Here is a 26,598-nt window from a genome sequence, read left to right as displayed (position 1 = left end):
CATGCTGTAGCTCAGTTTCAGGGTGTTAGCAATCTTCTTATAGCCCAGGCCATCTTTGTGGAGAGCAACAATTCTATTTCTCACATCCTCAGAGAGTTCTTTGCCATGAGGTGCCATGTTGAATATCCAGTGGCCAGTATGAGAGAATTGTACCCAAAACACCAAATTTAACAGCCCTGCTCCCCATTTACACCTGGGACCTTGACACATGACACCAGGGAGGGACAACGACACATTTGGGCACAATTTGGACATGTTCACTGTGGGGTGTACTCACTTATGTTGCCAGCTATTTAGACATTAATGGCTGTGTGTTGAGTTATTTTCAGAAGACAGTAAATCTACACTGCTATACAAGCTGTACACTGACTACTCTAAGTTATATCCAAGTTTCATGTCTATAGTGTTGTCCCATGAAAAGATATAATGAAATATTTGCAGAAATGTGAGGTGTGTACTCACTTTTGTGATACACTGTATATACATATAAATTAGATTGTGCAAGTTGTGTAAATTAGTCCTAAATGCTATTTTCGTTGAGGACTCGAATAGCTTGTGGGAAAAAGCTTCTTCTCATCCTCTCCGTTTTGGCTTTTAGAGCACGAAAACGCTTCCCAGACCGTAACAAAGAAAACAGTCCATTACTGGGATGACTGGGGTCCTTTACTATCCTCCTGGCCCTTGTCCAGCACCGTTTCCTGTATATGGACTACAGGTCAGGAAGCTCAGTCCGGATTATGCATTCAGCTGAACGCACCACCCTCTGTAGAGCCTGCCTATCCTGCTTGGTGCTGTTTCCGAACCAGGTTGTGATGTTTCCCGTTATGATGGATTCAATGGTGCTGGTGTAGAAGTTACAAAGCACCTTGGATGGTACTTTGAAGTCCCTTAAGCGTCTGAGGTGATAAAGACGCTGACGGGCCTTCTTTGCCAGCGCAGTGGTGTGGCAAGACCATGACAGGTCCTCAGAGATGTGAACTCCAAGGTACTTGAAACTGTCTACTCTTTCCACTGCGGTGCCACTGATCATAGCGGGGTGATAGTTCCTCTCCTGCTTTATGCTGCAGTCCACTATCAGCTCCTTTGTCTTGCTGACGTTAAGGAGGAGATTGTTGTCCTGGCACCAGTCCTCCAGGTGTTTAATCTCCTCTAGGTAGGCCCTCTCATCGTTGTTAGAGATCAGGCCCACCACAACAGTGTCGTCAGCAAACTTGACAATGGTGGTAGAGCTGGAAGTGGCCACACAGTCATATGTGTACAGTGAGTACAGCAGGGGGCTCAGGACACAGCCCTGGGGGGCGCCAGTGCTAAGGGTGAGTGTGGGTGAGATGTGTTTTCCTACCCGCACAGCTTGTGGTCAGTCCGTCAAGAAATTAGAGATCCAGTGACACAAGGATGGATGAAGTTCCAGGTTCTCCAACTTGATGGTTAGTTTAGAGGGGATAATCGTGTTAAATGTTGAGCTGTAGTCAACAAACAGCATTTTAACATAATTACCCCTCCCAGCATCCAGGTGTGATAATGTAGTGTGAAGGAGGTAGGTGATGGCATCATCTGTGGAACGGTTGTGGCGGTATGCAAACTGTAAAGGGTCCATAGAGTCCGGAAGTGATGAGGTGATGAAGTCTCTGATGATCCTCTCGAAGCACTTCATCACGACTGATGTCAGGGCCACTGGACGAAAGTCATTGAGGCAGGCTGGCTGGTTCTTCTTCGGGACTGGAACGATGACGGACTGTTTGAAGCACGTTGGTACGATGCACTGGGTCAGGGACAGGTTGAAAATATCTGTGAACACCGGTGCTAGCTGGTCCGCGCAGGCTTTAATGACTCGGCCGTCGATCCCGTCCGGTCCTGCTGCTTTCCTGGTGTTCACTCTCCTGAAAGCTCTGCGTACATCACTCTCCCTGATGATGAGGGGTCTCTGCGTTCCGACGAGCTCCGTCTGCATGCTGGTCACACCGGTAGCGCTGTTAGCATCGTTAGCGCTGTTAGCGTTGCCTGCTGCAACCTCGAAACGAGCGTAGAAAGTGTTTAGCTCGGTTGCCAGAGATGCGTTCGCACTCACCAGTCTGGAGGGTGGGCTTCTGTAGTCCGTGATGGTCCGTAGTCCCTGCCACAGGGTTCTAGAGTTTTCCTGAGAATGAGTGAGTTGTTTCCCTAAGGTAAAAAGACGTGTATTTTATAAAAGACTTGGAATTTCTTTGCTTAATTTGGTTTTGTAAAAAGTAACAAGAGACTATTCTTCGCTCATATAAATAGGGCTAGTTTAATGAAAACACCTAGTGATCTTTGCCAAGATCATAAAGAAAAGACAAATCTTGGCTTCTAGGCTGCTTCTGCTTTCTCAATGTGATTGTGAGCTGGCCTCCAATGTTACATAAAATAACCAACTTAAAGATTTGACTTGCCATTACTGGTCTAGAATCTAAACACGGACATGACTGGCTATGTCTGAGAAGATAAAGAAACAGCCTAGGCTTGGCTATGGACTGACGTCCTGTCCGGGGAGTTTTACTGCATTGCAACCAGTGATACCGCCAGGGATAAATAAAGGAAATGACAAACAATTTAACTCATTTTATTCATCAACAGGCATTAAATATACTGTCCTTTGCAAAAAGTGCCATTAAAAACAATTTTTTTGACAGTAAAGTGCAAAAAAATATATTTAACCTGTACTTAGTGTGCATTATGTATTACAATATAAAAGTACCAAGACCAACTTTAAACATATATTACCCATTTATTTCAAATGCATTTTATGCCAACTTTTTAAAACATGCAAAAATTTCGGAAGTCCAGATGTGGTCCTAATGTTTTGGCTTATCGGTAAATCAAAAACCACAAAAACAGAAGCTAGAAATTAGAAACTGCTAAAAGATAAATGACACCGTCCACAGTCAAACACGTTTTACAGTGCTATGGTCTGCTCCAAGACAGGCTTCTTAAAGCTCAATGCAAGATCTTCACTGATTCCTTTTATTAATAAAGAAAGGTCCATTAGTCGACTGTCAGCCAGTCGATTGTCTAATTTATGGCAGACCTGGTTTTTATGGTTCTTGAATTTCATCTGATGTAAATATGTTCAGATCTTTTGGTCACAGTAATGGAACATTTGCAGAAATAACTGAAATTCAAGATTGCCATTACATAGACGCTTTCTAGAAGTTGATGGGAACATTTGATTTTAACTGTATGTCTAGAGTAAGGATAGACAGTTTCAGCTTTTTATATAGGTACAGTATTGTGTTTTAAGTGCTTATATAGCATAACGTATTTCTTGAGTGATGTATGGAAATGTATCCGCTTATAAAAAGCTTGAATATTGCTCACCTGGAGCAAAGCAAGTGCTAAAAAATCTTAATGAATGTGTAGAGAGTCGTAAAGGCCCCCACATAGAGATACTTTATGGATAAATAGGAGGGTTGTGCCAGGAAGGGCAGCCGGCGCAAAACAGTGCCAAGTCAAATACACGAACGAAAGATCCACTGTGGCAACCCCCAAACAGGATTAACCAAAGAAATCATTGTCATGTGTTCATGGAAATACTATAATCATATAATAACTGTACGTATATAAACACACAAGTAAGGAACAATTAGTGTATATTGAATGAACAGCTAAATAAAGATATGGTCAGTCAAAACAATCACTCTTTGGACCATAAAAGTGTTTCTTTAAAGTATTGTTGCTGTCTAGTAAACAAAATAACTCATCCAGAAACGTCCAGCGGTGTTCCTTTAAAAGATCCAGTGTCTCATCCAGTTGCCCCATGATAGACTCTAAGCTGGATCCTTTTAAATGCAACACCAGTCATTTGTTTCCATTGTGACCTGACAGCCACCATCATTACCTGACATAGTAATAGTAATTTTCCTCCCAATCTAGTCGTATCCAATTACCCGATTGCATTACACTTCTTCTCTACTGATGCTGATCCCCACTGCTGATTGAGGAGAGCGAGACTGTCACATGCCCCCTCCGACACGTGTGCAGTACCCGACTGCATCTTTTCACCTGCCCGAAGAGAGTTTATATGTGGATCAGCTTTGTGTACAGAGAGCCACACCCTGATCACATTATTCCTCAACTCTGTGCAGGCGCCATCAATCAGCCAGCAGAGGTAGTAATTGCATCAGTTATGAGGTCCCTATCCGGCCTTCCACCATGTATGAACAACAGCCAATCATCCAGCCGGATGGCAGAGCTGAGTTTCGAACCGACGTGTTCGAAATGTCAGCTCTGCTGTGCTAGCGTATTTTACCACTGCGCCACCTGAGCGGCTACCTGACATTTTTTAACCACACATTTAGTTTAACACTTTCTTTAAATAATCACAATTGAACATATTCGTATCGATACTGGTGTAGAAAATAATTATACTTTTTTGACCAATAAAAATAGTCATCTTTACTAAAATTGAAGGACTATTATTTATGGTGAGAATTGACAATAAATTATGAAAACCAACTTCAGAAAAGTAAAAGTGAAATGTGTAAACGTCATTAATGAAGTTTTATTTAAAATAAATTTCAAAAAACATTATACAGTGGATTCTGTGGTTGCCACTGCCATTTTACCCCTAACTTAATTACCTAGAATGATAAAGTGAGAGCAAGATTTTAAAGTTTTCCAAAAGTTAATTCAAAATATATAAATTCTCCTATTTAAAAGTATTCAGACTTCGTTTGCTGGTTGGGTGCATCTTGTTTAATTTCATTATTCTTGAGATGTGTATAGAGGGAAGAACAGCATCTGGAAAGGCACACACTGGGGTCTAGAAGGGCCCACAATTTACACTGCATTGTCAGGTTAAAACCAAGCCATGAAGTCCAAGAAAGCATCTGTGGAACTCTGAGATCAAACTGTGACGAGGCATGAATCAGGGTTTGTCACATACAATATCTAAGGCTTTGAGTGGCTGCAACAATTTCAAAGTGGAAAGAAGATTGGCACAACTATGAGCATTCCTAGAGCTGGAAAATAACCCAGTGGTCACTCGAATAGAGCTCAGAAAGTCCTGTGCAAAAATGGGAGAACTTTTTGGATGGACAAATATCTTTGTGCTACTTCATAAACCAGGCCTTTATGGTAGAGTGGCTAAACTGCATATCTGATAACATGAGGAGAAGGATTCTTTGGTCAGACAGGACAAAAATTATCATTGGGCAGAAGAGCAAGCACTATGTCAGTGAAAAAAACAGGCACTGTAGATCAACACTCTAATACCACCCATGCTGTGAAACATGGTGGTGGTAGTATCATGCTATGATAGGTAAAAATGGCAATTATATTTATTCAGAATGAAATCCACAACACACAGTATGCAAAAGGTCAAGGGTTCTGAGAACTTTGTGAATCCACTGTATATCTTTGGTGACCTTTTAAACCCTGTACAATATACAGGTTCTGTAAACAAAAAGAGATACCAGACAAATTGTAACCATTCAGCACAAGGAGGCATTTCACTTGCCTGTCAGTCATGTTAAACTGCATCAATGCATGTTTGGGGGGGTGATTTTTGAAGAAACACTGAAGGAAGGGGCCTGAGTTTCATCAAACATCTCAAAGATGCTCCCTTTTAAAATTCTACTTTCTTAACCTTTAATAAGAACGTGCAAAACAGGCTGAATGTTTAGGTGTGTGCAGGGTTTGAGAGTAAGCTGTTGTACTATGCAGGAAAGAACCTCTTCAGGTTGAGGAAACTGGGCGAACCCGTTAACCAGCTGTGTGTGAGTCTCCGGGGTGTGGACGTCTGATTCTCAGCATGTCTGTTCCTCACTGTAATGTTCGGCCATCTAAACAACAAACCACAATCGTACAATTATTTCATAGTGCACTTTAATTAGAAAGAATAGTAGGGAAGCTAAATCTCTTCATTGATAAGTAAACATCGTAACTCTGTGCCTAACTGATTACCAACATGGTTCCGCAGTATTATGATAACCATGTTTTAAGCTGTATGTAATAAAGAACAGCTTTATGTGGCATAACAGGTAAGTAAACATATAGTGGTGGAAGACAAATATACTTGTAATGCATATATGCATTTTAAATATACAGTGTATCACAAAAGTGAGTACACCCCTCACATTTCTGCAAATATTTCATTATATCTTTTCATGGGACAACACTATAGAAATGAAACTTGGATATAACTTAGAGTAGTCAGTGTACAGCTTGAATAGCAGTGTAGATTTACTGTCTTCTGAAAATAACTCAACACACAGCCATTAATGTCTAAATAGCTGGCAACATAAGTGAGTACACCCCACAGTGAACATGTCCAAATTGTGCCCAAATGTGTCGTTGTCCCTCCCTGGTGTCATGTGTCAAGGTCCCAGGTGTAAATGGGGAGCAGGGCTGTTAAATTTGGTGTTTTGGGTACAATTCTCTCATACTGGCCACTGGATATTCAACATGGCACCTCATGGCAAAGAACTCTCTGAGGATGTGAGAAATAGAATTGTTGCTCTCCACAAAGATGGCCTGGGCTATAAGAAGATTGCTAACACACTGAAACTGAGCTACAGCATGGTGGCCAAGGTCATACAGCGGTTTTCCAGGACAGGTTCCACTCGGAACAGGCTTCGCCAGGGTCGACCAAAGAAGTTGAGTCCACGTGTTCGGCGTCATATCCAGAGGTTGGCTTTAAAAAATAGACACATGAGTGCTGCCAGCATTGCTGCAGAGGTTGAAGACGTGGGAGGTCAGCCTGTCAGTGCTCAGACCATACGTCGCACACTGCATGGTCGTCATCCCAGAAGGAAGCTGACGCACAAGAAAGCCCGCAAACAGTTTGCTGAAGACAAGCAGTCCAAGAACATGGATTACTGGAATTCCTTGTGGTCTGACGAGACCAAGATAAACTTGTTTGGCTCAGATGGTGTCCAGCATGTGTGGCGGCGCCCTGGTGAGAAGTACCAAGACAACTGTATCTTGCCTACAGTCAAGCATGGTGGTGGTAGCATCATGGTCTTGGGCTGCATGAGTGTTGCTGGCACTGGGGAGCTGCAGTTCATTGAGGGAAACATGAATTCCAACATGTACTGTGACATTCTGAAACAGAGCATGATCCCCTCCCTTCGAAAACTGGGCCTCATGGCAGTTTTCCAACAGGATAACGACCCCAAACACAACCTCCAAGATGACAACTGCCTTGCTGAGGAAGCTGAAGGTAAAGGTGATGGACTAAACCCAATTGAGCACCTGTGGCGCATCCTCAAGTGGAAGGTGGAGGAGTTCAAGGTGTCTAACATCCACCAGCTCCGTGATGTCATCATGGAGGAGTGGAAGAGGATTCCAGTAGCAACCTGTGCAGCTCTGGTGAATTCCATGCCCAGGAGGGTTAAGGCAGTGCTGGATAATAATGGTGGTCACACAAAATATTGACACTTTGGGCACAATTTGGACATGTTCACTGTGGGGTGTACTCACTTATGTTGCCAGCTATTTAGACATTAATGGCTGTGTGTTGAGTTATTTTCAGAAGACAGTAAATCTACACTGCTATACAAGTTGTACACTGACTACTCTAAGTTATATCCAAGTTTTATTTCTATAGTGTTGTCCCATGAAAAGATATAATAAAATATTTGCAGAAATGTGAGGGGTGTACTCACTTTTGTGATACACTGTATATGCATAATTAGGGCCCAACTAAATTCACAGGGAAATGTGCTTAATTTTACGTACCTCGTTTTTTCAAAAATCACAGATGTCACAGATTTTTAAAGAAAAGTGCCACATTTCACGGCAGTCATTAAATAACACTCATAAATTGAAATGATAGAATAAACGGAAGCTACAATACACAGCACAGTCTGCCTTAATAGTTGAAAGACGAAAATTCTCGCCCGTGTTTTTACACCACGTATACAGAATTGCTTGGGAGTTTTCCAAAATCAGTTACCTAGTTTTAAAACAGTAACTCAGTTAGTGTTTTAGCTGCTTTAGACTTCGACATATTGTCTACTAATTGCTAATGTAACCGAGCGTCTTTAGAGTTTGCTTTGACAAATTATCGGAAGCATTATACAGTACTTTACTGGTTTGTTATTTTCATGCGCAGCACAGACTATAGAGAGATGATCACGTGTGTAGAGAAGCACATTTTTCTATTGATTATGGAATCCCCAAACGGACAAAATGCACTCAATACATAAACAATTACATCAAACACTGTCAGCACACTACACCACAGAAAAGTCTGTTACACTAACTTAATTGCTGTATGATTGCTAGGACCGCCTTATTTTGCATATTGTGTCTCATATTTCATACGCTACGCAAATGAAAAATGTTAAATCGCTAAACACAAACCTTACATTTTGAATTTCACAGCACATTTCATGGGAAATGGCTAATTTCAAAGTCGTTTTTTCACAAGTTTTCACAGCCGTGAATTAGGTAGGGCCTTGTGCATAATGCACTGCCATTATTAGGATGGAGCCTTCGGACCTTCTCCCGCCAAAACTCACCAAAATGTAAAAAATCTATGGTGTAAAGCTTTTTAATATGCAATACTGTTTTCTGTCAGACTCCGTTTTTGGTAGGTGAAAAGAAGCGATCAGGAATCAAAAATATACGTGTTGGAGGGGGCACATGATAGTCATGATAGTCTGATATGCTCTCTGGGAGTCTGCAGTGCTGGAGGAAGTTACATTTGGGAAATGACCAAATTGGAAGGGGACAGGAAACATGCAAAAATAAAATAATAAAAAATAAGCAAATGTGATTGTTCCACTTTATAATCATAATCCAAAGCACTATCGACACAATAAAACGATTTGTAATTGCTTACCTGTTCCTTTGGGATTCAGGATAAGATAAAACAGTGTCCCTCCATTTGGTTATGCTGGGGTAGCGCTGCTGGTCAATGTCAATTCCACTCACTGCTAACAAAACCTCACTGTCCAGCTTACTGGGGGAATCACTACACAGAAACAGAAAAAAAAACAATAAAATCTCTATTTAAGGCAATCGTGAGTTTTTAGTTGCATTTAAATCTGGTGCCGCTTCAGCAACAATAATTTTTTAAATGTTCAAAACATGTATTAGCTATTTGTTGGGTGTTTGAATCCTGAATTTGTTCATACAGGCGCTTGGGTGGCAATCTGCCAGTCGGATGTCTATACATTCTATGTCTGGGGAAGGGGAGAGGGTGGCCGAACAGTCTAGAGCAGGGTTTTTCAAACCCGGGGTCGTGACCCTTGGGTGCGTTGCAAGCCGAAAAAAAAATAGGCTGCAGAGAAAAATAATAATGAAAACTTGTTTGCGAACGCCCCCTTATGGAGGCTTTATGTCACATTTACATTTTCTGCATTTAGCAGACGCCTGTATCCAAAGCGACCTATAGAACTTTGACAGTATACAGTCTGAGCAATTGAGGGTTAAGTGCCTTGCTCAAGGCCCCAACAGCAGCAACCTGGTAGAGGTGGGGCTTGAACCAGCAACCTTCTGATTACTAGTCCAGTACCTTACCCACTAGGGCTACAACTGCCACTACAGTTACATCTTGTATAGAGAGTAAGATGCATTGTGTTGCCTGGGTCGTGTAAAAAATCATAATGATCCACTCTGGCAACCCCAAAAAATACAGGAGCAGGGGTTTGTTTTTATTTCTCAACAGTTTATCTAATTTCCAGAACATTATTCACTGTGTGGAGTAAATAAGCAAAGCAATCTCACCCTGCTAGAAAAACATCTGTGCAGATCTCCTCCGTATCCTCAGGTGCGCTGTGTGTGGACTTGTAGGAGGAACAGGAAGACACTGAGCTGGTCCGACCTCTCAACCCACAACCCCGTGGTGTATTACATCGCTCTCTGCGTCCATCTACCTGCCAGGGGTCATTACTGTCCTCGTCTGCTGTGTAGAACTCGTCTGAGCTGGACTCATCCTTCTCGTTCTGTGTGCATTCCCAGGCTCTTCCATCAAATCCAGCGCCTCCTTCAGAACCAGATAAAGCCATGCCACCTAGCCCAGAGTCTGCCATGTTTTCTGCCGGTGTGAAACTAACCCTCTCAAATTCGTTCATGAGGTCACATACAGGAGACTGACTGACGATGAATTGTGAGCCGTTTTCTTTACTCCTTACTTCGCTTTGGACTTCAGATGGACTGTGTAGGCAGTCATCTAGGAATGTTCCAGATCTAGTTCTGTTTTTATGTGCTGTAGAGATTATGTTAAAAGACAACACAGTTACAACTTTAATAAGTATTATTATATTATACGAGGGTTCTTCAAAACAGTTTCCGCACTTTTTTTGAACTCTATTTATTAAGAATTTCAAACACAAATTGCATAACTTTTCTACATAGTCACCTTCCGATACATTTTTCGTGGTACCAACTTTTTAATGCCATCAAGCAAAACAATTTTTTGGTTGAGCATGTAGCCACTGATGCACCACTGCTTTCACATCATCTTCACTAAACCTAAAGCTTCTTTGGTCCAAAAAGGTGGAAATCAGATGGCGCTGAATCCGGACTATAAGCTCTCCCTCAGTCTTTCAGACACGACCAATTACTACTCCTCCCACCCTCACTGTTTCCAACCAAAATATAAAAGTGCAGAAATATGAGAATATCCCTCATATTAGTTGTATTAAGTGGCTTAAGTGGCACTTTTTTTAAAATCATGAACCTAGTTTTTGGCTTCCCACATTAATTACACATTACTAGCCACTAGTGAGAATAGTTAATGTTGTATACTCCAGTAGTATGTGATCAGGCGTAGACAAAATAGCAGAAACCTGCAACAAAATATTGATACAAACAAGTATCAATTCCAATTCCAGACTGCAATTGTTCCGCCGCATGCACCACCCTCACCTTGACCGAAAAAAGCCACAGACTATCACATCCCCTTTCTTGTGAGACATTGTGGCTTTAAATTTATTTATTTATTAGGACTTTAATGTCATGTTTTACACACCTTGGTTACATTCATGGCAGGACAGTTAGTTACTGCTGGTTACACAAGATTCATTAGTTCCCAAGTTTGATGTCGAACACAGTCATGGACAATTTAGTATCTGCAATTCACCTCACTTGCATGTCTTTGGACTGTGGGAGGAAACCCACGGAGACATGGGGAGAACATGCAAAGTCCACACAGAAAGGACCCGGACCGCCCCACACTTGGGATCGAACCCAGGACCTTCTTGCTGTGAGCCATCGTGCTACCTGTGGCTTTAAATACATTTTTTAATCATTTAAACATAATTTAATCAATCGGACACTCAGGTGGCAGTAAAATATGCTAGCCGAATCCCACTGAGATCCTGGTTAGGGTGCCTACACACAGACATGATTGGCTATGTCCGACAGGGGTTGGCCAAAGCCCTGCGATAGATTGGAGCCCTGTCTTGGGTAAGTTCCTGCCTTATGCCTAGTGTTTACAGAGGAACCAGACATATTGTGAACCTGACCAGAAAAACGGTTTTAATGGTAAAAATTAAATATGAAATTAAATCTGTCCAGCTGTAGAAAAAGAAGATTTGTGCATGTCCACGCATCAGTAAATATAAGGCGCAATATGCAATATGAGACGGTCCTAGAAATCATACGGCAATTAAGTTAGTGTAGCAGACTTTTTGGTGGTGTAGTGTGCTGACAATGTTTGATGTATATGTTTATGTTATAAGTGCACATATTTTGCCTCTTTGGGGATTCCATAATCAATGAAAAAGTGTGCTTCTCAATATATTAATGCAAACAAGCTAGGGATGCAATTCTTTTTCAAGCTCTCCTTTTTCTTCAAAGCTAGTCATTTCCAGTTCCAATGTGGCTTTAAATACATCTTTGGTTATTTAAATATAATTCTATCAAGCGGACGCTCAGGTGGCAGTAAAATATGCTAGCCTATTACTGCTGAGAGTCGGGTTTGGGCATCTATACACAGACATGATTGGCTATGTCCGACAGGGGTTGGCCAAAGCCCTGCGATAGATCGGATCCCTGTCTGGGGTAGGTTTCTGCCTTGTACCTTTATGTTTCCAGAGGAATCAGACACACGGGGGCGACACGGTGGCTCAGTGGGTAGCGCCGTCACCTCACAGCAATCGAACCTGGGTTCGATCCCCAGGTAGGGCGGTCCAGGTCCTTTCTGTGTAGAGTTTGCATGTTCTCCCCGTGTCTGCGTGGGTTTCCTCCAGGAGCTCTGGTTTCCTCCCACAGTCCAAAGACATGCAGTGAGGTAAATTGGAGATACAAAATTGTCCATGACTGTGTTTGACATTAAACTTGAGAACTGATGAATCTTGTGTAACCAGTATTTCCCGTTTCTGTCATGAATGTAACCAGAGTGTAAAACATGACGTTAAAATCCTAATAAGTAAATAAATAATAAATAATCAGACACATGGCAAACCTGACCAGAAAAATATGGTGGTAAAAACAAAGATGAAATGAAATCTGTCCAGCTGTAGAAAAAGAAGATTGCGCCTTAGAGAGTGCATTAGATATAACTTCAGCCTCAAATGGGTCATAGTGAAGCTCTTTGTGGCATTTAACAACCTCTGACTATTTCTGTCATGGAGGTTTAACTAGCAACCACTGTTTCTGCTGCTGTCTGTCTACGTTTAACCTGCTGTGCTTTTTGGAACTCAATTACTTGTCTCATGTTGCTTTCAAATCACACATAAAAAAAGAACTAATTGCTAATTGAGTTCTGTTATAGCTTCTACATGCTGTTAGCTGGAAATCAACGGACTACATCTGTGCAGCTGTGTCTGTGTTAAGTGCTTAAAAGACACACGATGTGAAAAAGCAACCCAGTAAGTTCATTTTTTCTTAATTTGATTGCCAATCTATTGTGTGACCTCAACCATCCCCCATAACGCATAGCCAATCATGTCTCTATTTAGACGCCCAACCACCGAGTAGCATTGCTAGGGATTCAAACCATGGATCCCAGCGATAGTGGGCTAAGGTAGTTTACTGCTGCACCACCCAAATGCCTTCGAAATTCTACTTTGTTATTAAAAATACAAACATGTGATAAAATGGTTTTGGCTAAAATGGTGAAACATTATGACAACTAATCTGGATTTTCATTCATTTAAAATCAATCGAATTAATTAAAATCCTTCTAGACAAGATCATGCTGCACTTGTACATTTCATTCCTCACATTCTGTTAGCATATTTCTCAAACTCAAGCACTCCTTTACAAAGAGGGAAAATGTTCAGTTATGGTTCAGTGAGGTTGTGACGAAGGACAGAGCACAGTTAGAAAGAGACTGGAATGAAACGTGGAATTTTCAAATCACATGCAGTGTCAGAATGTTGTGTGTGATTTAAATCCTAGAATTTTTAGCTTACCCGCGATTGAAGCAGCACTTTCTAAATGTGGCCAGCTTTTCCCTGCAGCATTCTTCTGCTGGATAACCTCGTTCAGATACTCCTCCAACATGTTCAAGCCGTCCTCCAGTGAGAGATCAGTAAAGCAGTTTAAAAAGTCCCAGTATTCTGCCCAGTGGTAGCCCATCTCATGTGTTAATTCCCTGTCAACAAGAACACGTTCATATCGATTCATCTGGCAAATACAAATATACAGACTGTCGAACATTTAGGCACATTTACAGAGAAACGTACACATGGCACCATGTGGTGATTCTGTGGCTCTGTTTCTGTGCCTGAATGATTACAAATTATGAGCTCTTTCATTAGCCCAAATTTCAAATTTGGCTAGGTTGAAAATATACACACAGCAACTCTAAACACAGCAAATGAACTTTGTTGCATGGTCTCATGATGCCTTGTTAGTAATTATGACTGTTGACAGCTGGGGGGTTCTTTGTGCCAATATAAATAGGGCTAGATTGATAGCACACATTACATATAGCTAAGGCCCTACCTAATTTACTGTGAAATAAGCTGTTTCACATGTAATATGCCATTTAAAGTGAAATTTAAAATGTAAGGTTTGTGTTTAGCAATTTAACGTTTTTCATTCGCATAGCGTATGAAACATGAAGTGCAATATGCAATATGAGGTAGTCCTAGCATTATACGGCAATTTTTCTGTGGTGTAGTGTGCTGACAATGTTTGATGTATGTGTTTACGTATTGAGTGTATTTTGTCCCTTTGGGGATTCCATAATCAATGGAGAAGTGTGCTTCTCTACACACGTGATCATCTCTCTGTAGTCTGTGCTACGCCTTAAAAGAACAAGCCAGTAAGGTATTATGCTCCAGATAGTTTGTTCATGTACAGATATTTCTTTCTTTATAAACTCAGCAAACTCTAAAGATGCTCAGTTACGCTAGCAACCGATTAGACAAAATGTCCAAGATGTCAAAGTCTAAAGCAGCTAAGCATCATCGTGGACCGTGAAATGAGCATTTTTTCCATGTAATATGCAATTTTTGTGGTGTTGTGTTGTTGTGGTTTGTGTTTGGCGATTAAAATTTTTCATTCACGTAGCGTTCTAGTGCCTCATGATTACTGGTTAATTTGCACTATGAGGAGGTCTTAGCAATCCTACGGCAATTCAGTTAGCAATCGTCGAAGTCTAAAGCAGCTAAAAACACTACTCGGGTAACTTAGTTTGGAAAACTCACAACCAATTCTGTGAAAGCAGAGGGGGCTGAGTCAAAACACAGATGAGAATTTTTGTGTTTGAGACAGTGCCTTGCACCTTGTCGCTGGATGTTTTAGGTCTAAGGCAGGCTGTGCTGTGTATTGTAGCTTCCATTAATTCTATCATTCAATTTATTTTTCAATTTATCATTCAATGTGTTTTTTAATGACTGACGTGAAATCTGTGATTTTTAAAATACAAGGTCGTGAAATTAAGCAAGTTTTCCTGTGAATTTGAGGCCGCTCAGGTGGTGCAGCGGTAAAGTACGAGTTGGGGTTTCGAATACATCGTATCGAATCTCAGCTCTGCCTTTCTGACTAGGCTGGGTGGCAGTATGAACAACCATTGGCGCCTGCACAGGGCTGAGGAATAATGCTGATGGGGGTGTGGCCCTCCGTGCACAGTGCTCGTCAGGTATATGAACTCGACTCGTGCGGGTGAAAAATGCAGTCTGTACTGACTGTGCGTACCGGAGGGGGCGCATGTCAGTTGAGAGGCTTCCTCAGTCAGCGGTGAAGGGTCGAATTAGTATAGAGGAAGCATTCAGGGTGATTGGACACGACTAGACTGGGGGATAAAAATTGGGGGAAAAAGGTTTTCCTGTGAATTTAGTGGGGCCCTAAATATAGTAAAATCCGAACAGCCTAGCTATTGGGAGGTAAACTTGTCAGTGCGCTCCCAGTGCTGGTCCCAAGCCCGGATAAAATAAGGAGGGTTGCATCAGAAACAAGATTCAAATCAGGTATGTGGACCAGAATGGTCGTCTGTGGCGACCCCAAAAAATACAGGAGCAGCCGAAAGAATTTATCCATGTAAATGTATTCTATTATAAATGAGAACATTCTGTACTCACCTTCCAACTCTCTCTGCTCCTCGATCAGGATCTGACTTCAGAATGTGATGAAAGTATTTGGCTCGACTACGAGGTGGTGTTTTCCACAGCTTGTAAAATTCCTTAGCCTACACAAAAAATGCTCAGTTAAGCAATATGGAGCAGACATCATACTAAAACAATATAGATTTATACAACTCTGCCGTTACCTTTAATGAATTCAGAGGCCCTACAAACGCCCTTATGGTCATCAGTGGGTTTTTGGGATCCTCTGCTGAACCAGGACTTAGTAACAGGTTGGCACATTTAGAGGAGCCAGGTGCCCAGGGCAGACCAATAACTGGGTTCAGTGTGTTATCTGTGGCTCTCAGTAAGGGCACGAAAAAACGATCTGTGACAAAAGATTATAATCAATGTATTTTATTTGACAGTATCAATTTGCATGTGAATTTCAGTATACTTTGATTTAACTTACCCTCTAAATATTCCTGAATCTTATCCTTAGTGTTCTTATTTTTGTTTTTTCTGTCACATATCATCTGTGAAATGGAGAAGAATGTACACACACCAAGCACTTTATTAGGCTGGTATGGACTGTATATTACTAGTAAATTCACCAGGAAATGTGCTTAATTTCATGGACCTATTTTTAAAAAATCATAGATTTCATGGATTTTCTAAGAAAAATGCCACATTTCACAGCAGTCATTAAATTACACTCATAAATTGAATGATAGAATAAATGGAAGCTACAATACACAGCACAGCCTGCCTTAATAGTTGAATGTAAACCTAGAACATCCAGCGACGGTGTAAGGCTCTGTCTTAAATACAAAAATACTCTGCGTCCTCAGAATCGGTTGGGAGTTTTCCAAACTCAGTTACCCCAGTACAGTTTTTAGCTGCTGTAGACGTCAACATCTTGAACATTTCGACTAACCGATCGCTAAACAAATTGCCGTAGGATTGCTAGGACTGCCGCTCAGGTGGCGCAGCGCTAAAATACGCTAGCACACCAGAGCTGAGATTTTAAAATACATCGTATCAAATCTCAGCTCTGCCAGCGAGAGAAAACATTTTTAATTCATGTAGCGTTCAAGTGCCTCATGATTACTGGTTAATTTGCACTATGAGGCGGTCCTAGTGCAAATTAACCAGTAATCACGAGGCACTTGAACGCTACATGAATTAAAAATGTTAAATGGCTAAACACAAACCTTAAGTTTTGAATTGGTTTTATTTATAAGTTACGTATTTATAAGGTCTTATTTATAAGCTATGTATACCAAACAGATGAACTATGTGGGTATACAACTACTGAAAGCAAACTTTGTCACCCCCTGTACCAACGAGTCTTGGCTGCCCAACAACCTGTCAGCAGTTCATGACTCATCCCTCCTTGGACCACTGTCGATGGGTACTCACTAAGGGATCTGCGTGTAAGCATTCCTTATTGTTTAGACTTCTGGTCATCTGGTCAGGACAGTCTGACCCTTATCATTCACTCTAGTCTTTATACTTGATATATAAAATTTCATATATTCCTTAATGGTGACGTGCTCAGGTGTTACACACGGCCGTGCACATTTTTATGGGTGGTCCCAGAGTCAAGGCTGATGTGTGTATAATTTAATTTATACGTCATACAAAAGCTATTTTTGTCTTATTTAAAGAATCATGTGACCATTCAGATTTTTTTATTTTAGTCCGTAACATGACCACATAAGCGCAGGCAAGAGTGTGGTTTAGTACTTACAGTAGATGGAATCTGTCCATATTTGTTGGTGCGGTTCTTATCGATGGCTGGATGTGAGCAAAGCACGTCCACAACCTCTGGACAACCAAACTTGCAGGCAAAGTGAAGTGGCGTCTCATTGTTCTGTGGAAATACCACAATCACACACTCATAATGCATATTCTGAATCAGAATCAAGTCTTGAATATCATCAGTACAAACCAGTTTATCAGGTGTGTTTAGGTACAGATCAACAATGTAGCTCATTCGTGACAACAGTATGTCTTCCTGATCATCTGGATACATGAGACGCATAAACTCCAAACTCTGTAAGGTTTCCAATATGAGGGCGGCCATCCCTGCTTGGTTTTCTTTCGCTGCTATATGAAGGACATTGTACCTGCATCCTTCCTAAATAAAAATAAATAAATAAATAAATAAATATGTTAGTCAGGCAAACAGAGGAAAGCTTGTAAATCAAAGCTTGGTATTCCTGAACTGGACCTGAACAATGGTTGGGTTGTCTCCAGATCCGATGAGGTATCTTGGATTACTCCACACAAGCTCTTTAAAGGCCTCTTCGTCTCCGTTCTCCACAGCCTTCCTCAGTTTGGCAGTCAGATCTTGTGTGCGAATACTGTTGAACTCATTAGGTTTCTCCATATTTGCCGTTTCCAGATTTGCTGATTTATCTGTGAGTTAAATTACTTATTTTCAAAAAAGCATTTTAGTATTTTAATCAGCTTAAAAGGAAGCAGCAGATGAGATCTTCTGAAACCAGAGCTACTCAGATTCATTAAAGGCCAAAAGTAAAACACACTATTTGGCTAAAATTATGTGGACACCCTGTCTAATTAATGAGTTTAAGTGTTTTAGCCTCACCAGTTGCTATAGTTGCATAAAATTAATGATAAAAAAATTAAGACGACGCTTCCAACTTTGTGGCGACAGTAATAGAAAGGCTGTAACAGACATGGTTGCCACCACCATGGAGTTACTTTTGGTCAGTTCTCTTGATCTCCCTTAGGGGGCAACAGAGAGGGATTGACTGATATTTTTCTTCTGTATAGGAAGTAGCCACAGCATTTCCTGAGGGAAGCTGTTTCCTATTCTGTTTGTTTGCTGATCATTTTGAGTATTTTAATGCTCCTTTCCTATGGAACTTAAATGTTTGACATCTAGATGTAAGTACTGTTAACTACTTTTATTAAGGAAATGGTTATCATTATATTTGGTATAATTTATATTTTGGAAGTATTATGGAAAGTCGTAATGCTAATGCTATATGCTAACCTCCATTGTAAATACACATTGTTAATGTATGTATATTTCTTCTTGTGTAGACAAGGAGTTTATGGATATCCATTAACCATATTTAACTGCTGGGTGGATTTAGGAAACGGACTTCTATTTTCAACAAGGACTAAATGAAGGTTTGGACAAGGACCGTATCATACTGGTAGCTGAGGATTATATTGATGTGGACTCCTGGTAAGGCTTAAATAGCTTTGAACTTTACCAAGCCTACTGTGGTCAACCTTCTGGACTTATTTTGAATAACACTGGGAAGAGGGTGTTTGTAAATATGGTGTTTATTGTGTATATATATCTTTTTTCAATACAGTTTGTGTTCAATGAGTATTTTCTGGGAAGGTGTGTTTATTTAACAAGCTTAACACAGGATGAGTAGTGCAGGGAACCTCACTCAGTTTATTTTCTGTGTACACCTCTAAGGGAGGAAGGTAACAGGCACTGTTAAAACTTTAGGGATTATTTGGGCAGTGGTAGCTCAGCGGTTTGGGTACTGGACTAGTAATCAGAAGGTTGCTGGTTCAAGCCCCACCATCGCCAAGTTGCCACTGTTGGGCCCCTGAGCAAGGCCCTTAAACTCTCAGTTGCTCAAACTGTATTCAGTCATAATTGTAAGTCGCATTGGATAAATGCAGCAAATGTAAATGTAAATTGGAGCATTGATTGTGAGCCAGGCCACCCCTTCCAGTGACCTCACAAATGCATTTTTGACCGAACTGGCACAAATTTGTCCACATACTTTTGGCCATGTGGTGTATACTTCTGTCTGTTGCTAATTCATGTTTTCATATATTTATTATAAGAGTCTTTTTTCCCCCTCTTTTTTCCAAAATTTTTATCCCCCAGTCTAGTCTTGTCCAATCACCCTGAATGCTTCCTCTATACTGATTCGACCCTTCACCGCTGACTGAGGACGCCTCTCAACTGACATGCGCCCCCTCCGGTACGCAGTCAGTACAGACTGCATTTTTAACCTGCACGAGTTGAGTTCATGCACTTGATGGGCACTGTGCATGGAGGGCCACACCCCCATCAGCATTATTCCTCAGCCCTGTGCTGCCGCCATCAGCCAGCCAGCAGGGGCCACAGTCGCACCAGTTATGAGGACCTATCATCCGACTTTCTTACCCCTAACAACCATGAACAACAGCCAATCGTTGTTCATACTGCCGCCCAGACCAGTCGGAAAGGCAGAGCTGAGATTCGATACGATGTATTCGAAACCCCAACTCTGGTGAGCTAGCGTACTTTACCACTGCACCACCTGAGCAGCCTACTATAAGAGTCTTGTTTTGGTGATTAATACTCCTACCTGGAGACGACGTGTGAAGTTCATCTGCTGATGGTTTGTTAGGTGACACGCTGCCATCATGTAACCTCTTAGCAAAGTTCTCAGCTTCATCTCGACTGAGGAAAGCCTTGAATCTCGCTCCTTTCATCTTCATCGCTGCCTTCACTGCTTTCTGCTGATCAGCATAAACATGCAGGGACCCTAGATGAACAAACAACAATGTAAACATTAGTGCATTTTCCAAATAATCAGCTGACTTAAACCTTCAGCTCATCTTAGCATGTGAATGTATTTATTTATTTTATTAGGGTTTTAACATCATGTTTTACACTTTGGTTACATTAATGACAGGACAGGTAGTTACTGGTTACACAAGGTTCATCAGTTCATGTCTTTAATGTCAAACACAGTCATGGACAATTTTGTATCTCCAATTCACTTCACTTGCATGTCTTTGGATTGTGGGAGGAAACCCATGCAGACATGAGGGGAACATGCAAACTCCACACTGGAAGTGCCCAGACCGCTTCACCTGGGAATTGAACCCAGGACCTTCTTGCTGTGAAGCGACAGTGCTACCCACTGAGCCACCGTGCCGCCCCCTTAGCATGTGAATTAAACTAGAATAGAATAAGATAAATAGCTGTGATATCTGTTTGTGTTGTTCTATGAAAAAAATTAACATTCGTGACTTTAATGCCCGTCTCAGAACACTGTAGGATGATTAGAGCAGCATTTACTACTCACTTTATGGTCAAAAGTACGTAGACACCCATGCTAGTTATTGAGCCCAAGTGTTTCAGCTATTTCAATAACTAACAGGTGAATAAAATATTTTTTCCAATTATTAATTTATTCATTTTGTCTCTTTTTCCTCCCCAATCTAGTTATATCCTTTATTATTCTGACTGCAACCTTTGCCCCGCTATAGCAGCCCGGGGTGACTGAGGAGGGCCACAAACTGTCACACGCCTAGCCACCAACTGCTTCTTTTCATCTGCCTGAGGTGAGGTGTCACAGAGCACAGACTCGCATCCAAAACCAACCGCCCCTTGTGCAGGCACCTCTATCAGCTAGCAGAGACTGTAATTGTAGCAGCGATGAGAACCCCCAGCTCGTCCATTTTCCTACCCACTACAGACACACAGCCAGTTGTGACTGTGTAGGTGCCTGGCTGGTCAATAGCACAGCTATAGTAAATTACCGCCACACCTAAGTCCAATGCCCTACTGGAACATCCTCCAGCCCATAGACCATTATGCAAACCTCAGCTGGACATGAATGCTTGCCAGCTGCTTCTTTTTACCTACAAGGCCACATCACAAGTGGAGAGTCACATGCCACTATCTGAGAGCCATCCCCCCCTTGCTTTTGACCAACCAAAGCCTGCAACTGCAGCAACAACACAGACCTTAATGTTGTACTTTTAGGGCGCATTCACATTAGAAGTGGCAAAACGGCTTTTGCGCCGACTGTTCCATTGTTTTCTATGGGATGTGGTGGTGTTGTGTTGCACGCGTTAATTCAGTACATTAAACCATGTTAAGCTTTTTTAATGATGAGCGTTTTAGACTGATTCTCACAATTGCTCAGCAACCCGAGCTATAACACAAGTTTAAAAGTGAAACCGTGAGGAAAATACAGCTAAACACAGATGAATGTGGACGCTTTCAGAGTGGATTTGACGGTTATTCCACACAAATGCAGATTTGTCTCATATTCGCACTTTGCAATATGTGTTATGAATGCAAATATGGTGAAATAAAAATACTGTTAATTACATACCATCATTACACGATGGATGATCTAAAGGTGAAAAAACTCCGTAAAATACGGATGGAGAATCGGGTAAAGCAAGTTGGCTTGTATCCTCCGAATTCTGTACTGAGGGACTTGCGTTCTCTTTGTCCGACTTGATCACCTCAGAGTTGTCTGCTGGAGCTCCATCTGTACTGCCACTGTCCACCTCCGATCTACTGCAGCCTCCTGTCTGGTCCCCCACAAGGGTCCGGGCTAGTTTCTTTTCAAAGACGCTCCTAGTGCTTGCTGTTATGGGCCCACAGTTCAATCCGGCCCGTAAGATCTCCTCCCGTAGCTCATCGGGGGTGAGGGTCTGCAGCCTGCTCAAGACTGCCTCCATAATGTGGTGTACTGGTCAGAGATAAAAATAATAGCATAATCGAACATGCTACAGGAATAATATTATTTAGCATGATGTGATTGTTTAATATAGATGTATTCATGCAGCTAATGGAGGAATGGAAACCCAGAGGAAATCTTAAAGCCAGTTTAAAGCAGAATTTTGGATCTTTAAACATGTGCATGAGGAGTTCAGGGAGTGCAACGGTCAAATGCACTAACCTACCACCTGGAATGTACAATAGTAACACCTTTTTTCTAAAGAAGGAGCCAGCATGAGCCCTGTCCAGCCAGCTCAGGTGTTTTGGATGCTGTGCAGGTCGTAAGGGAATTGGATTGGACGCTGTAGTTCACAATGTACCCGCTTGAGCCAAGATTTTAAACAGCACATGTACACATTATAATGCAAATACGGACCCATTCACATGCAGAGCGTGTATGCCTTGATGATCCAGGTATGGATGTTGTATGGATGTACTGATTGTGTTTTCAGACCTAATTATAATGCAAATACAGGCTAATCAACATGCAGCAGTATAATTGTCCTCGTTCTGTATTTGGGACCATCCAATAATAAGAGTGTTTGTGTTTATCCATGTCCTTAAGTACAAGTTCAGTTTTGGGATCAGTCCAAAAAGATAGAACTAGCAGCTGTCAACCTCTTACTTTTACGTGCTTAATTATTATTGCCATATGTGAACGAATGATTCCTTTCAACTGCCTCCATAAGGGGTCGCCACAGTGAGTCCCTCATCCGCATATTTTAATTTGACACAGCTTTCATTTAAGATGCCCTTCCCGTCACAGCTTTCCTATTTATCCTTGTTTGGGACCGGCAGTGAGTAAGGGTGCACTGATATGCTTCCCCCCCGCCAGCCCGGGATTCAAACCCCTGGACCTCAGGCACTGCTGTTACCAAAGCATGGCTCTTGTCATTAAGCCACATGAGTTCATTACGTGCAGTGTTTAGTATTTCTGGGAAATCGCCTCTCCAGCGAGCTAATTAAAAGCTGATTAATTTGATAGCAAGCTGATTACTCATATGCAAGAACTTGAATAAACCAATTACTGGCCTCAAATCAACTAACTTAATATGACTTATAATCTGGTAATCAAATTAATATAATTAAAGTACAGTATGTCGTCTACAAACCCCATTTACTGGAAGTGCAATAAATAGAAGAGTCTGTAATTTGTTTATTCTCTTGAAATTGTATCTGATGATGTATGAAGAAAAGATCTCCACTGTTTTTACTGACCAACTTCATTGTATTTTGTAAATTTAAAAGAATTTAGAATTTCATACCTGCAGCACACCCAAAAAGTTTACTACTCTGTTACATCCCCTCTCCTATTAATGATCATTTTTAATTGCCTTGCAAATGAAGATATTAAATGTTAGTTTTGCAAGTGGAATTTTTTGCCTATTCACAAGACTTCACTGCTCAACAGTCCTTGGTCGCCATTGTCTGATCAGTAACAACTTTTTTATGTTAAATGGGGATTGTAAATTAATGGTGAATAATGGTCGTTTTTGGTCTGTATTTGGGTACTTTGCATGTTGTATATACACAGATCAACCATAACATTAAAACCACCTCCTTGTTTCTACACTCACTGTCCATTTTATCAGCTCCACTTACCATATAGGAGCACTTTGTAGTTCTACAATTACTGACTGTAGTGCATCTGTTTCTCTGCATGCTTTGTTAGCCCCCTTTCATGTTGTTCTTCAATGGCCAGGACTCTCCCAGGACCTCTACAGAGCAGGTATTATTTGGGTGTTGGATAATTTCCAGCACTGCAGTGACACTGACATGGTGGTGGTGTGTTAGTGTGTGTTGTGCTGGTATGACTGGATACGACACAGCAGCGCTGCTGGAGTTTTTAAACACCACCAACCAAAAATATCCAGCCAACAGCACCCTGTGACCACTGATGAAGGTCTAGAAGATGACCAACTCCAACAGCAGCAATAAATGAGCGATCATCTCTGTCTTTACATCTACAAGGTGAACCAACTAGGTAGGAGTGTCTAATAGAGTGGACAGTGATTGGACACTGTATTTAAAAACTCCAGCAGCGCTGCTGTGTCTGATCCACTCATACCAGCACAACACACACTAACACATCAACACCATGTCATTGTCACGGCAGTGCTGAGAATGATCCACCACCTAAATAATACCTACTCTGTAGTGGTCCTGACCATTGAAGAACAGGGTGAAAGCAGGCTAAAAAAGTATGCAGAGAAATAGATGGACTACAGTCAGTAATTGTAGAACTACAAAGTGCTTCTATATGGTAAGTGGAGCTGATAAAATGGACAGTGAGTGTAGAAACAAGGAGGTGGTTTTAATGTTATGGCTGATCAGTGTATGTTACATGACTTTAACCAGCCTCAAACACTTTGCTCCGGCATCATAACACTTTCTGAGAAAAGATAAATCATATTTTTGTAGCTAATCATTTAGATTTTTTAATAAATAACAATCAAATCCTATTCAATGCCCAGTGATGCATTATTTCTTGAGATATTCATTTTAATTTTTATTAAATGTTCATGTTTTATTCATTCATTTATTAGGATTTTAACATCATGTTTTACACTTCCATTCCATTACATTCATGACAGAACAGGTAGTTACTGCTTACACAAGATTCATCAGTTCACAAGTTTTATTGTCAAACACAGTCATGGACAATTTTGTATCTCCAGTTTACCTCACTTGCATGTCTTTGGACTGTCACAGGAAACCCACGCAGACATGGGGAGAACATGCAAACTCTACACAGAAAAGACCCGGACCGCCCCACCGGGGATCGAACTCGGGACCTTTTGCTGTGAGGCAACAGTGCTACCCACCGAGCCACCGTGCCGCCCCTTTTTATGTTTTAACACTGCTTTACTACTGTCAGGGTCATGATCCGGCTTCCCTGGAGTCACTGGGCACAACACCTCATGGACAGGACGCAATCCATTATGAGACATCAGTATGTACATTTACATTTTCAGCATTTGGCAGACGCTTTTATCCAAAGCGATTTACAGTACCGTGACAGTATACTATCTATCTATATATCTAAGCAATTGAGGGTTAAGGGCCTTGCTCAAGGGCCCAACAGTGACAACCTGACAGTAGTGGGGCTTGAACCAGCGACCTTTTGATTACTAGTCTAGCACCATAACCACTAGGCTACAACTGCCCTATGTATGTAGAAGCCCAACTTGCTGATAGCACCACTTGGGATTTAAACCCTGGATCCCAGTAGTAGAGGTCTAGTGTAATTTACCGCTGTGCCACCCAAGCGCCCAGGCTTTTTAAGCAATAGAAGGTCGTGTTTGAGGTTGTGTGTTATCACGAATAACATCACGGCTGTGATTTGGTCGCAGGCACAAGCCGAAGGTGAGTTATTCGCGATAACACACGACCTCGAGTGTTCTATTGCTTTTATACAACAGTTTTTACAAAATAAAGAAAGAAAATAAATCAAAGAAGCCATGAATTTCATAATAAATATGCTTTATTATAGACAATACCTTCTGCCAAAAAGTAGTTCCACAATGAATATAAAGTTTAACACTACAAAGCAGACATCCCAAGTTGCAAAAACTCATTTCAGGGAGGTAAGAAGAACAAGAAGAAAAAGGCAAGAACCTCCGAAGGGAAAAAAAGAAACAAAAAACCTCTCGCACACACCAAAGGATATGGGTGAAAACAGAACTTCTAGGAGCTGCTAACTGGGCTATTAAGCTAACTGTTTGCGTTACAAACACATTAATGTTCCCTACATAGTGCACTAGATTGTGTATCAGATCACGGATATATGTTCCCTACATAGTGCACTAGATAGTGAATTAGACAATTGATTTATGTTCCCTACACGGTGCACTGGATTGTATATCAAATAACGGATTTAAAACGCGACCGGGAAAAAAGTCTGTGTCGCCTGCGTGCGCGTTTGTGTGCATGAAGTTTGTCGTTACTGGCAACGCGTCATCGGAGTAATACAGTTGTGGTGTAAAAAGACTGTGCTGTTATCACGAATATCAGCACGGTTAGAACGCTTCTCAACCAATCAGATTGTAAGGTCGGAACTAACTGTTGTATAAAAGTATATACATTTTAGTTTATAGTAAATTTTGGATTACAATTTATTAAAATGTTTTTAAACCTATAATGCTGCTGAATGTCTGGTATAGGAATGTTTTGAAGCACTAACAAAGTGTATAATGTTTGTAGTTCATCATTACTATCAAGATGAATCTGTCTATAAATCATGAGCACAATGACCACAACCCGCCACCAGGTGTCACTGAAGTGCACTACTTCAAATGAATCAAAAGATTGAATCTTTTTCCGAATCAACCGGTTCATTTGATTCGAACTCTCCAAAGCCAAGTTTTTTGTCACAGCTTTTTGCTCAAGTGACGTATTTTGTTAAAACAGTTCCTAATGTGTTTTATTTTACTAAACAGAAGAAAATGTCTCTATAACCACAAAACAGCCTATCTGTGTAGTTATAGTTGGCATAAAGTTACACTTCCTACAACCAAGATATAACAAATAAACAGAGACTACATACCTCACATAAAACGTTGAGAAGCCCGAGCAATCTTTATTTGTTATAAAATCTCTTGACACTTGTGCTAACACTACAGTACTTTCATTTTCATGTAGTTGCTGTCTTTAACCCAC

General features: G+C 41.2%; 1 protein-coding gene across 1 annotated transcript; it reads right to left on the bottom strand.

Annotated features, from left to right (window-relative positions):
* Positions 1 to 4,499: 4,499 nt before the first annotated feature.
* On the bottom strand, positions 4,500 to 26,598 carry LOC134332363 (ankyrin repeat and LEM domain-containing protein 2). Its single transcript, XM_063013986.1, has 13 exons — positions 26,486 to 26,598; positions 21,545 to 21,910; positions 19,781 to 19,960; positions 17,662 to 17,849; positions 17,380 to 17,568; positions 17,179 to 17,301; positions 15,898 to 15,961; positions 15,632 to 15,813; positions 15,444 to 15,550; positions 13,329 to 13,510; positions 9,694 to 10,174; positions 8,807 to 8,938; positions 4,500 to 5,801 (listed from the first exon to the last, which is right to left on the bottom strand). The coding sequence occupies exons 2-13, from the start codon at positions 21,897 to 21,899 to the stop codon at positions 5,675 to 5,677; spliced, it is 2,310 nt and encodes a 769-aa protein (XP_062870056.1). The 5' UTR covers positions 21,900 to 21,910; positions 26,486 to 26,598; the 3' UTR covers positions 4,500 to 5,674.

This window comes from Trichomycterus rosablanca, chromosome 18, assembly GCF_030014385.1.
Source record: "Trichomycterus rosablanca isolate fTriRos1 chromosome 18, fTriRos1.hap1, whole genome shotgun sequence".
Classification (NCBI taxonomy): domain Eukaryota; kingdom Metazoa; phylum Chordata; class Actinopteri; order Siluriformes; family Trichomycteridae; genus Trichomycterus; species Trichomycterus rosablanca.
Note: the sequence above shows the minus strand (reverse complement) of the source record. Positions and strands in the feature narration are given on the sequence as shown.

Coding starts and splice junctions, on each gene's coding strand:
- LOC134332363 (XM_063013986.1), bottom strand. CDS start 21,899: ATGGAGGCAGTCTTGAGCAGGCTGCAGACCCTCACCCCCGATGAGCTA. Junction 17,569..17,661: donor ACAACCCAACCATTGTTCAG/GTCCAGTTCAGG, acceptor ATTTTTATTTAG/GAAGGATGCAGGTACAATGT. Junction 8,939..9,693: donor ACAGATGTTTTTCTAGCAGG/GTGAGATTGCTT, acceptor GTTTCTGTGTAG/TGATTCCCCCAGTAAGCTGG.